Source organism: Citrus sinensis, chromosome 7 (genome assembly GCF_022201045.2).
Source record: "Citrus sinensis cultivar Valencia sweet orange chromosome 7, DVS_A1.0, whole genome shotgun sequence".
Lineage (NCBI taxonomy): Eukaryota > Viridiplantae > Streptophyta > Magnoliopsida > Sapindales > Rutaceae > Citrus > Citrus sinensis.
The window spans coordinates 23561252-23574092 of record NC_068562.1 but is presented as its reverse complement, the minus strand read 5'-3'; the positions used below and the strand labels follow the sequence as shown (position 1 = coordinate 23574092).

The window sequence follows — 12841 nt, the reverse complement described above, 5'->3', positions numbered from 1 at the left end:
ATTTGATCTTTATATGAAATGATTTAAAACGGTAAATAACTTTTTAAGTACTCTCACATGATAATTTCTATTAATGTCTAGTTTATCTAATCTAATTTCTTAAACCTTAATTTTTTTTTATTTTCTAAATTTTTATCTCTTCTCAAATATTAATATTCTACTTTCGTAATTATAAAAGAAATTAATTTACAATACTCAATATAGGATGATGAAGCAGTATCATTTTTTATTTTTATTTTTTGTGGTTATGATAATGGTGGATAAAACCTTTAAAAGAAATAGAAGGATTATAGTGATTATGAATTTTTTTTCCTTTTCAAAATAGATTTGATAAGTTTTATATGGTGGGTGTTTGGAAAAAAAGATAAAAAAACTTAATAAGAGTTCGGAATTAGGTGGAGTATCTTAAGAGATAAATATTAGTTTAATTTTTTTAACGGAATTAATGAAAATTGGGGGTGGATGAGGTATAATGAGAAGGTAAAGTGTCACCACTCCTATCAAAGAGTATGAAATTTTTTCCGTGGCCCATGGTGTTGGATATCTTTGTCCAACCCTTTTATTTTTATATTTCTAAGTTCTTACTGCAACAGAAGATATGGTTGAAGATTTGAAGTAGAAGTAAGGGCCTAAGGGGACAACATGGTGGCCGTAGTTCCACATCAAAATAAATTAAATTTTAATTAAAACCCAAGAAGTATGCCCATTAACGTGATTAACTTGATGCGGAATCGTTCTGATATTTATTATTAAAGTCTTAATTTGACTATTATTAAGGGTGTGTTTGGATGCATTTTACAAAATAATTTTTCGTTTTTCAGAAATAAAATATGGATTAAAAACTTGTTTGATGTATTGTCTTATAAAATACATTTTCGAAAACAAAAACGAATTCCCAAAACTTATAACTTAAAGTTAGAGAACGTCCTTTACAATCCCAGACAACATAGAGTCTTTGCTACCTTAACACAATAGTGGTAACTCATGACTTCAATGTCTTATAAATATCATATGAGAGGGGAAAAAAATAAAAAAATAATTTCTCTCCAAATATTGAAAGCTCTTAAATTTTATTTTTGTTTTAATTTTTATTTGAATTTTTTGTGATCTGAATTTAATATGTGTAATTAATTTTATCATAATAATTATCAATATTTAATATCATAGTAATTTGTATCTTAGTGTAGAACATAGGCACATTCACATAAAAAAAAAAATCATTATCATGGTAGAAAGGTGATATGAAACATTTTTTTTTAGAAAATTTAATTGAAAAAAATTACCAAACACATTTTTCATTTTTTAAATTATAGTTTTTAAAAGTACATTTTCTTTCTCAATTATTAGTTATTGTTTTCAAACATACCATTTTTTAAGATGACACCAAACGCGCCCTAGTCATCAATCACATCACGCGAGATTGGTGGAACCAGGGGGATTGCAATAATTTGACGCCAAATGCGAGCAGAGGAAGTCAAGGAGTGCCGAGATGACTATTATAAGTTGCTTAAGAACTGTCTCAAAACCAAGCCTCATTTCTCAGTTTTCCAAACCCAAACCCAAAACACAACAGTCTTGTTCGCTGGTTGTGTCGTCAATTGTAATGTCTTACGATAAGGAACTTGCTGCTGCCAAAAAAGCTGCTTCTCTTGCTGCCCGTCTCTGCCTGGTACCAACTACCAACACACTCACTCACTCCCTGTAAATTTGTTACTTTTGAGCAATACCCAGATTCTATTACTGTTATTTGTACAAAACCCATGTTGTGAATTTTGCTAATTCTGTTTATTCTTTTTTGCTAAACGTTGATGATTTCATTTCATGGGTGGAGTTTATTCATTTCTCAGTGTTAGCTCAAGCAAAATTTAGAGTGTACTGTTTAAGGTTTAATTTACTGTTATTTCATGCATATTTGGTTTGTCATTATGCGTCCAATTCATGTTCAAATATGTTTTCATTTTGTAATTTTAGAGCGTGATTTTTCTCATGCCTGTTGTGCATGTGGTTTTTAGTGCATTAAGCTGATTTCAGATGATATACTTCCATTCTTCAGAAAGTGCAAAAAGCTCTGCTGCAGTCTGACGTGCAATCTAAAAATGATAAAAGTCCTGTAACTGTTGCTGATTACGGTTTGTTTTCCAGCTTTGTTCTGAATGCATCTTGGTTATTGTCCAGTTTTTATTTGATTTGCCAGCTGATAATAATGGACATGATTGAATGGCCTGTTAATTGTTTTGTTTACCTGTTATTGTTCTCATAGACTCTTTTAGATCTAACGTCCTGTTGCTTATGGAATTTTGTGATTCTTAGGATCACAAGCATTGGTTAGTTTCGCACTGCAGAAGGAATTTCCTTCTGAACCATTTTCACTAGTAGCAGAGGAGGTAAAATATGTGAAACTGGTAGAAGCTATTTCCTTTTCATATTTGAAAATTCAAATTTAATTTATACCTTTTCTTAAAACTTCTATAGGATTCCAAAGATCTACGTCAGGATGGTGCCCAGGAAACACTAGAGCGCATTACTAAACTTGTAAACGATACTCTAGCCAGCGATGGAGCATATAACACTTCTACTTTATCTACGGAAGATGTTATCAGGGCCATTGACGGTGGCAAATCTGAAGGTGGTTCACATGGCCGACATTGGGTTTTAGATCCTATAGATGGCACTAAAGGGTGAACTTCAAACCTAAACCTTTAAGCGCATATTGTTGCTTTAGTCTTGTAAACATACCCATTTCCTCCTGTGTGAGATGTAGGTAATTAGCATGAATTTATTTATGCAATTCTACATAAGAATTTAGCTGAGTCTGATGCAATCCAACTTACAGTGTGTCTTTGGGCAGAGTATTGGGCTTCCTACCTTTGTGATACTTACATGTCGTAACTGTTGAAAAGTCAAATAATGGCTTGCCAATTTCAAAGCCAATTTCAAAGAAACAAATTTGGTCGGCTTGCCAAATTCAAAAGGCAAAGTTGGTGGGTTTACCAATTTCAAAAGGCAAGGTTGGTGGCACGGTTTTGTTGAAGTTGCATGGAGAAAAAAATGATTGGCTTCTAGAAAACCATCACATTTTTCTCCATGCAACTTCAACAAAACCGTGCCACTGACCTTGCCTTTTGAAATTGGCAAACCCACCAACTTTGCCTTTTGAATTTGGCAAGCAGACCAAATTTGTTTCTTTGAAATTGGCAAGCCATTATTTGACTTTTCAACAGTTACTACCCAAATGTTGATCAATTGAATGGTGATGGATACTGCAAATTTATTGATCGAAAGAAATTGTTAATGTCAGCTGGAGTATGCTTCATTCCAAATAAGTGCATTATGCTGGATTTTTGAGTTCATGAATAAAATTCCAGCCATTATGTCTCTAGGTACAACTTTTCTCTTTTTATAGTGGTGGGATTTGTTAACATTAATTCAAAATTTTCGGAGATGGGACTCAGATGATAGGTTTATTTTCAAGTGTGAGAAACTGTCTTCCTTTTAATTAAATTTGTAGTTTTTGTTTGGGGAGATTATCCATTTACATGGAAAGAGAAGAAACCTTACTGATATTGCAAGTTCTTCCTGTAATGTTTGTGGACCCTTATTCTTTACTGAGGATAAGAGACTTCGGAGAAGAATATTGTGTTTGCCGTGGACAAAACAAATTTACATTGTCTGATTTTTTTTTTTTTTTTTCACTGGGAAGTCAGAATTGACATGCACCCAGTGTTCTCTGTTGAGTTACATGTGGGTTTTTTATATTACCCTAGGATTTAGATAAAGTCTGGAGGATTTTGGTGCCATTACTTTTTCTAAAACGATAGCAATCACAAAGACTGTACTCTCTCCCTCTGTCTATTTGACTCTCATCCACTATTCTTAAGGTGCAGCAATAGCAGTGCAGGCTTATTATGTATACACATAATACTGGAAATAATTGATTTATTTAATATCTAATTTGATTATTCCAAATTACTGGATCTGTAATCATATCATTTTTGACTTTCTAGTTGAGTGCCTTTTATTTATTTCTGTGCTTTTGGGTCAACTATAATTGAATGGTTTTTGCTTTCAAATTTTCACTATAGGTTTGTAAGAGGAGATCAATATGCTATTGCATTAGCATTGCTTGATGAAGGCAAAGTTGTATTGGGTGTACTGGCTTGTCCCAATCTTCCTTTAGCATCCATTGTGGGTGACAATCAGCATTCTTCAAATAATGAAGTTGGTTGCCTTTTTTTTGCACAAGTTGGTGCCGGAACTTATATGCAGTCACTGAGTGGTTCTTTGCCAGTGAAGGTTGGTGCTCTTTATCATTAACCATTTCTGTAAGTGTTATTATACCTGCATAGATATTTGGCACTTACATGTTTTTGGTTTTCTTTAAGGTGCAAGTCACTGCTATTGAAAATTCTGAAGAAGCTTCATTCTTTGAGTCATATGAAGCAGCACATTCCAATCGTGACTTATCTAGCTTGATTGCCAAAGTATTTCCTCTTTTTCTTTGTCTCTCATTTGGTCAATAATTACATTTCTCTTTATACTTTAATACATGCCTTACTTCCTGCAGAAACTTGGCGTCAAAGCACCACCAGTTAGAATTGATAGCCAGGCAAAATATGGAGCGTTATCCAGAGGAGATGGAGCCATATATCTACGTTTTCCACGTAAAGGGTATCGTGAAAAAATATGGGATCATGCTGCTGGATCTATTGTTGTGACTGGTATAGAAATCATCCTTTGCTACATCCTTGCCTATCTACTTTCTCACAATAGTGTATGTAGGGATTGATCTTTAACTTGGGTGAATTTTGGGTAACATGTCCCACCAACCAGGAGCATATTTGGGATTTGAATTTTCATTCATACTTCCTTGTTTTCTTAGTCAGCCTCCTATCTTTCTTGTTACACATACAGATAAGAATTGATTATACATTTTACAAAGTGAAGAACTAGGCCTGGATCATTTTCTTAAATTATTAGGAAGACTCCTCTTTTGGTGTCTGAATTTAGACGAGAATACACCTACTTAGATGTCAAATGACAGTCTTTTGTATACCCTCATCTCATACTATATAAGTCTACTCTTGAATATTGTCATTTTGAATGTGTGCCGCCAATGCTAAAACCAGCCAATCTTGAGTTTCAAATGTGGGGAAAATATATATATTGAGGCACTTATTTCCTTTCTTCCAAATGTATACTTTGTGCGTGCAAATAATTTTTTGGGGTCAAAACCCTAATGGGGCTCAATTCAGTTCCTTCAATTACTTATCTTCCTGGCCATGTATTGCTGTGGAATAAGAAGGACTATCAATTATAAATTCAACTACTTTTCCCCTTTTCTTTTATACACAAGTCCTTGTTTCTTTTTTCCTCAAAATGATTTTCGTTGTGATTTCTTATTGAAGAACCTGAAATGCAGAAATATATGAGCACAATGGTTTCTTTTGTATGTACAGTAGTGATTGATGGCCGTTGTTTCACTTTTTAAATGAAGACATGGTTAAACACTGCTTTTGCAATTGGTCACCTTGTTAATTTTATACTAACATTAATAATTTGGCCACAGTGAAGTAGGTGAATCAGCTGTTTATCTCTTTCATGCACTGCTTGGACATTTTATTTATTTTCCATGTCTTTGTTACACTTTCCATCCCATGAATATGTTGACACGTACTAGTGCTACTGGTTGAAATTGTTAGTATTTCCTGTTATTATGGGATAATTACTTGTCAATCAACCTCTGCAGAGGCTGGGGGTGTTGTTACAGATGCAGCAGGGTACCCATTGGATTTTTCAAAAGGCAAACATCTAAATCTTCAAGCAGGCATCATTGTTACTAATCAGAAGTTGATGCCGGCCCTGTTGAAGGCAGTCAAAGAATCCTTGGAGGAGCAAGCTTCATCCCTCTGATTCTCTGCAAACACTTGACTATATCATTCCGCTTCCAAGTTAAACGATTGACTTAGAAAATTTTATTATGCTTTGCCCAGATGAGCCGATATATGTGAACCTTTTCATAGTTCAAGATTAACGGATCTCTCATCAAATCCTCCCAATAAGTTGCAGCCTCGCTGCAAAAGAGTTCAATGCATGCAAGATCTAGGACTTGGTTCGTTCCTTTGTAATTGCCGGCAGTGTGAACATAATTACATGTAATGGAATATATGCTGCCGCCCTTGAAATAACCAGCATTGCATGTACGATTGCTTGGAGAAAGATTCATTTGCTAATAAGAACAGTTTTTGAAGTGATCTTCCATTGAACCAAAATAAATCAAAAACAGGTTTAATAATTGTGTTAAAAGAACACGTTTTCGGAAGCAAATTACTTTCGTGCTGAACTTGTTCAGCTAAGCAGGTAACAAAAATAATGCAGAATTATTCATCAAGTGATGAAGCGTGCTATTATTTTAAACATCCTATTTGCTTTTAACTACACTTGATTTATTAAACCAAATGTACTCAAAGATCAAAAGTACAAATTTCACAGAGATAAATGTTTGCTATCTGCAGTTGCACTTAATCAGTACACTTACTAAACTAAATAGGAACATTTGAGGGATAGTCTTGTGGGTGCTTTTTGATGGTCTCTCTTAATGAGTGCTCTTGCTCGCGGAGGTTAGAAGGAGAAACATCATATACATCGGTAAACAAGTCTGAAATTGGAGGTTTCTCCGCTTTTTCAGCTTCTTGAAGTGCATGTAATATCTGTTAGAATGAGCAGTTACTTAAAGTTTTCAAAGGGAGACATAAAATTACATAACACAAAATATTTATCTAGACACTTTAAAAGGTACCGAAAAGACTCAAGCAAGAATGATGTATGACCTTCTTATGGCCAGAGCAAATTCAAACAGAAAGAATTCATTGAATGCTCACAAACAACAAATCATAAAGTTGAAAATGAGATTGCGAGTTTTTAAAATTGTCCAGTATTCTAAAATTGCTGAAGACCATTGGTTATACAACAAAAACTAAAGGCTTCTGCATCATAGAATTCCTTCATTGCCCTTTTTTTTTTTTTTTTTTGGTCAAGACTACAGCGACTCCGAGAGATACTTCTATTGCAAATTCAAGACAAGAAAGTTTCCAAAAAAGTAGGTGAGCTGGCCATTTTCTCCGTTATTTTGTTGATGTTAAAGCAAATATTCTTTTCTAAATTGATCAGTGCTGTCCTTTGGGGCATCAGTTCAACAATACGTGTAGACAGTTGTTAGTTTAGAACACAAGCAACTTAAATAGAAAACTTCTAGTGTTGAAGTTGAAGTAAGCCGTATTTGGAGATTGTTAAAGACACTAATATTACCTGCTTCCTCACACTGCTTCTGAGCTCTGACTCAATGTCACCATTCCACCAACCATTGCTTTCTATCCACTTTCTAAATCTTGTAACAGGGTCTTGAGTTGTTCTCCACCATTCAATCTCATCAACTGGGCGGTACTTAGTGGAATCATCTGATGTTGTGTGGTGTCCTACTCGATATGTAAGAGCCTGGCATGGGAAAGGTTAAAGAAAACATCAAAGCACCAGTCACTCATGCCTCACATAACGCTTAAGAAAATAGAAAAAGATAGACATTTTACCTCAATTAAGATAGGTCTGCCCTCACCAATCGCCATTTCACGTGCAGCATGAACTGCACTATATATGGCAAGAGCATCGTTACCATCTACACGGATACTTCGGACTCCATATGCCCGGCCTTTAACAACGGCACCATCACCTGCCATTGTCCAGAGAAAAATTTCTTTAGATAAAAAGGACTTCATCTAAGTAGGATTGTCAAGATATTAGAAAGGACAAGGAAGAGAAGGAATACTTCGAAACTGGTCAGAAATAGGGGTACTGATAGCCCATCCATTGTTCCGACAGATAAAAATAACTGGGGCCTCCGTAACTGCCGAAAAATTTAAAGCAGCATGGAAATCTCCCTAATTACAAGTTGATGTATTAGAAAAAGGAAAGAAACCTCCTGTTGGGGGGGGGGGGTGATGTGGGAAAGAAGACAAACAATCAGACATTCAATAGTAAAGGAGCCACGGCAGAAGCAATTTAGTCATGGCAGAGATGATGTCATTACCATGGAAAGATCAGAAGTAATAAAACAATATCCATATATATGCTAATAAAAGTCCCAAACTTAAAAGTGAATGAATGATTTAAAGACTATGGAGAATAGTAACAATGTCATCCAGCTCAGTGGTGGGTAAATGGAGGGACTGTGTGATGCTCAGTGAGACCAGTCCACACCCCCATGAAGTTCACCATAGAGACTGTGAGGAGGGAATGCCCAACATTATCATTAAATTATACTTACCTCACTTGTGCCACCATCACCAAAGTAAGTGACAGCACATGCATCTTTTCGGTCCATCTTTAAAGCATATGCAGCACCAACCGCATGAGGAAGTTGTGTACTGGAAGAAGTAAGAATCATTACCGTCTGTGAATTTCAAGCTTTATAATTGAAAACTTGTGAAAGTTCACTAACAGATCGCACTTAGCCAAGGTATACATCTTACGCTATTGTTGATGATACAGTAAAGTAGTTGTACTTGTTAGATCCGTAATGGATAGGCATCTGCCTGCCTTTACCATAATCAGCTTTATTTCCAAAACATTGGTTTGCAAACTCTTGCATAGAGAAACCGCGCCATAACAGAACTCCTGGCTCCCTGTACTGAAAGACAGAACCAAAATATAATATCAGACTTCTACAGTAGCCTCTACTGAGTTTGAGCGTGCATGCATGAATCTGTGCATTTACATTGTTACATGTATGAGTGGGGATGCGCATGTCTCTAAATGCATGAATGCTTCTCAGGAGGATTACACTGACATTAATAGGTTTGCATAGGTGCTTGTTACCTGAGGGACGACAAAGTCATCATTTTTTATTGCTGCAGCTGATGCAATGTTGATAGCCTCTTCTCCACTTGTGGTGAGATAGAAGGAAATTCTTCCCTGCCTTTGTGCTTCATAGAAGATTGTGTCCATTGTTTGAAGGGTGACCATATCATTGTACATTTTAATGGCAACTCCCTCACTGACCTAATTGAATTCACAAAAAGAAAAATAAGTTTTCTCAGCTGGATTTATATTCAGAAGACATAGGACGGAAAACTATTTCTTGGTCATTTTCATTTTTGGGGAATAGGGGGAGGTGAAGTACCTTCACAAAACTGCTATCTGGAAATGGTTGACCATCATCATCGAGCACCCGGTAGCAGGGTATTCTCTCCTCAGAGGATTCAGAAATAAACCTCATATTAGGGGTGAATGCAACCCTTCCTCCCGGAAAATCTAAAAACTATAATAGAGTGTTAGCTTCAGTGAGCCATTGTCTATCATACTCGAAAGCACCTACACATACATGGAAAGAAAGAAAGCAGTATCAATTTATGCCCTTTCTATGCATTCTAGACTACATTGTTGAAGCGACCTCAAGTAGAGATACTATCTGCATGCCTCTGTGTGTTTATTCACACAATTTTACTGTGAAGAACAAGCATGAAAAATCAAAACACTTGCACTGTACGATATGCAGCATCTACGGGATTCTATAAAAAGGTACAGATCACTTTATGAATCACTTGAACAATGATAAAGTTAGAAAAGGACTGGTAAACTCTTAGGTGATGTCCAACCAAGCAGAATATAGTGGCCACTTTCAAGTCATTTTCGAAGTTTCTTCCAACAAAAACCCCAAATTATTGGAGTCTACATACATAACAACACAGAAAGTTGTTATACAATGACTTAAATGGATAAAATAGGTCATATACAAGTTCATTCCTAAATTCACCAAATCGTTGAATAATGAATCAGGGGATTATGGCATCTGCAGTGGAAATAAAAGACATCCATAATCATCATAAAACCACCTTCTTCAGTTTTTGACCCATCATCAACAAAGTGAGTTGAATAGAGAAATGTTTAAAGCAAATGAATGATATAGATTCAAGTATCCACAACTTCTTAAGTTCTTTTACTACAACCCAATAACTTCGCTAGGAAACCAAATTTCGAAATGCTCAATTGCAAGAACTACAATTCTACTACACCAAGGTACTCATAATCATCACTCAGAAATGCTCTGCCATTCCCATACACACATGCACACACATATATACAAAGAATTCGAGGATTCCTCATTTTTAATACAGTTAACAAGGTAAAGGAATAAACATTTCCTTCGTGAGGTGATATATTCTCTATTGATACAATTCAAAGTTACTTGAAGATGCGTGTTGCAATTAGCAAAGGACCATTCTTTAATTGAAAAGCCAAAATCTGTTTTACAATCTCTAGTGTACATACATAATACGTATACTCAACTTTGTTGGAAACCTCTCTTGTACCATTGTAAAACTAACTGGTTAAATACACACAAGAGCTAAATCCAAAACCAATTTTATGTGCTATTTTTTTAAAAATAAATTCTCCACCTATCTGCTAATATAAACATGAAAATGTTTCAAAGTTGATTATCTAAGATGTAGTATTTGATTAGGAGACTTTCAGAATAGCTAGTTATCGAACAAAGGAACAAAGGGAATCCCTTTGAGATTAAATCGAGGGAACGTTAACTATGAGACGGCTAAACAGTTGAACTAATTGAACTATTATCAACAACTATTCGTACTTTGAATCAGCACGCACATATTCCAAAAAACTGTTATGCATGGGTTTCGGACGATAGTGCTACAACAAGTTAAAAATCCAGTATGCAAAACCTTCGTCGTGAATTGTCATTTACTACAACATGTAAAGATAAAAAAATCCTTTGTTCCACATTAAACAAACAAAAAAAAGGGACAAATATCTCTAGAAGAGTTGGAACTCAAAATGAATGTACCTGATTATTAACAGAACTACCGAAAGAATCCAACTGCTTTCCAGCTTTGATGGACTCAAAACGACGAGCCAAGAAAAGGGTTGGTGAAAAACGAAAATTTGAATCTGGGGATTTGAAAGCTCGAGTAAATGGAGCTGCTGTCAATGGAGTCTTGCTGTAATGGCTGTTCATAGAACAAGTGCAAGAACTCTGCTTGATCAAAGACAATAAGCCCACCTTTGACTTCATTTGGCTAAGAATTTTGTTTGAATTTTTCATTCCGAGACTTAGAGCCATGAATCAATAAGAGATGATGCTGCAAATGATGCAATGATATATGAGTTTTCAGAAACTGAACTGAAATTGGTTCTGGATTTGTATTTTCAGTTGGGATAAGCAACCTTGATTGTTTGTATGTTGGTAGTTTTTTGCCAAGGGATAAACGTGTTAAAGATTATGATGGTTAATAACATGGAGATCACTACGTTTACACAATTTGTGAACAAAGAACATAACTAAAACGTGAAAACAAAAAGGTCCTTGAGTGAGTTGAGTCCCCATGGTGAATAACTAAAATGCCCTTTAGTTTCCCCTCTTTTCTTTTAAATGAATGTCGAAAATTTATTAAAGGAAGCAAAGAAAATGAAGGAAAAATCCACTTCAACCATTCTGGAAGCAACATCATTTGCTTGAATAAATTATATGCATTTTGCTTATTGTTAGGTATGATAGCCAAGTGCCATCATAAAGCAACCTTTAAACTCTCCATTAATCCCTCGAGAAATGACCTCACAAGACAGTGTGCCTAGATTACTATGAGAGTGAGTGCTCGTCTGTGTTTACATTGGTTGACAAAAGTATTTGCGAGCGTTAAAAAATTGGTTGGATATTTTAGGTGACTTGCCACAAGGTGCTCGAAAGTTGCAATCACATCTCATGATATAAAAAACCATATAATATCCATACATGAAATCACATCATGTTAACGAATCATTCAATCAAACATAAATACTTCGCAGAATATATAGTAGTAGTAACAGTAATCTAATTATAGATTCTATTTTACTCTAGGGTTTATTGCGACTTTTATAGGTTCCTAGAACTTGAATTTTTTCTAAACACAGGGTTCAATAATAACATTAAAACAGATGAAAACTAATAGATATTGTGTAAACTAAGTTATAATTGCTCAAATTTCATAAATCTACTACCCACTAATTTATTAGCTATTAATTTAATAGTCCAATTCTATTTCTTGTAATTTTTCCTCTCAATTTCTCTTTTCAACTTCTTGTTCATCGGCTCCTTAGTTTCTTTTCTCCTTTTCTTTTTTTTTTCTTTTATTTACTCCTTTTTATTTTCTCTTTTCTTTTCTTTCTTTCTCTCATGTACTTTCAATTTCTTCTCTCTTTGAATTGCTTTATTTTGGTTTGACTCATGAAATTGATGAGAGCCTTTTCAATTCTTCACTTTATATATGCCCATTGCCTCGAAACATGCACGCTAAGCACACATGTGAAGCATGCATGTGCTATAATTAAACCAGGCAGCTTGTTGTTACTTTTAAAAATCAACCATGTTTGGCTTACAAGGTTTGCGGCGTTGTAATAGGCCTCCAATAGGTAAGATAAACTCGAAATACCCTTCATTATCTCATACTATTGCTTCCATACATAATCAATTTTTTTTTTAAAAAAAAAAAAACACTAACAAATTTCATATTGAATTCAAAGTGCCATGCTGTTATTATTTAATATCAATAATTCATACTGTGAAGGCATAATCTTCTTTTTTCTCTCAAATAAAGAACTCATTGGCGCCAAGTAATGAGGGAATGGTAGACGTTTGGTACTTGAGGCAACGACCAAGCAACTGCATGCAACAGCCTTCTCGGTTATAATTGAAGGGTAATTTGGTCATTTGACTTGGGATCTATCAAAGTACAGTTGGAGCAACTATGCTCATTTTTAAGAAAATGGAGGAATTTAGGGACTTATGTATTAT

At 35.0% G+C, this 12841-nt stretch overlaps 2 protein-coding genes across 3 annotated transcripts; one reads left to right on the top strand and one right to left on the bottom strand.

Moving 5' to 3' along the window:
* Positions 1-1391: 1391 nt before the first annotated feature.
* LOC102627477 (SAL1 phosphatase-like) lies at positions 1392-6251 on the top strand. The gene is made up of 8 exons (XM_006464991.4): positions 1392-1669; positions 2054-2129; positions 2311-2384; positions 2473-2678; positions 4083-4293; positions 4383-4481; positions 4565-4718; positions 5747-6251. The coding sequence occupies exons 1-8, from the start codon at positions 1490-1492 to the stop codon at positions 5908-5910; spliced, it is 1164 nt and encodes a 387-aa protein (XP_006465054.1). The 5' UTR covers positions 1392-1489; the 3' UTR covers positions 5911-6251.
* Positions 6252-6377: 126 nt separating this feature from the next.
* On the bottom strand, positions 6378-11266 carry LOC102627777 (2-oxoisovalerate dehydrogenase subunit alpha 2, mitochondrial-like). Of its 2 annotated transcripts, none has more exons than XM_006464992.4 (9): positions 10859-11266; positions 9173-9310; positions 8869-9051; positions 8523-8680; positions 8318-8417; positions 7820-7931; positions 7584-7723; positions 7306-7491; positions 6378-6707 (listed from the first exon to the last, which is right to left on the bottom strand). In XM_006464992.4, exons 1-9 carry the CDS (start codon positions 11132-11134, stop codon positions 6540-6542), a joined length of 1461 nt encoding a protein of 486 aa, XP_006465055.1. In that variant the 5' UTR covers positions 11135-11266; the 3' UTR covers positions 6378-6539. The 2 variants fall into 2 exon arrangements, with proteins under 2 accessions (XP_006465055.1, XP_024951570.1); XM_025095802.2 differs by having other exon boundaries at positions 9173-9363; positions 10859-11265.
* Between the last annotated feature and the right edge of the window lie 1575 nt (positions 11267-12841).

What these genes read in the sequence shown, in the direction of transcription:
- LOC102627477 (XM_006464991.4), top strand. Translation starts at nt 1,490, where the DNA reads ATGACTATTATAAGTTGCTTAAGAACTGTCTCAAAACCAAGCCTCATT. An exon ending in TTGCTGCCCGTCTCTGCCTG is followed by an intron (nt 1,670 to 2,053) that starts GTACCAACTACC and finishes TCCATTCTTCAG; the next exon opens with AAAGTGCAAAAAGCTCTGCT. An exon ending in TGTAACTGTTGCTGATTACG is followed by an intron (nt 2,130 to 2,310) that starts GTTTGTTTTCCA and finishes TGTGATTCTTAG; the next exon opens with GATCACAAGCATTGGTTAGT.
- LOC102627777 (XM_006464992.4), bottom strand. Translation starts at nt 11,134, where the DNA reads ATGGCTCTAAGTCTCGGAATGAAAAATTCAAACAAAATTCTTAGCCAA. An exon ending in TATTTCTGACCAGTTTCGAA is followed by an intron (nt 7,724 to 7,819) that starts GTATTCCTTCTC and finishes GGACAATGGCAG; the next exon opens with GTGATGGTGCCGTTGTTAAA. An exon ending in GCAGACCTATCTTAATTGAG is followed by an intron (nt 7,492 to 7,583) that starts GTAAAATGTCTA and finishes TTCCCATGCCAG; the next exon opens with GCTCTTACATATCGAGTAGG.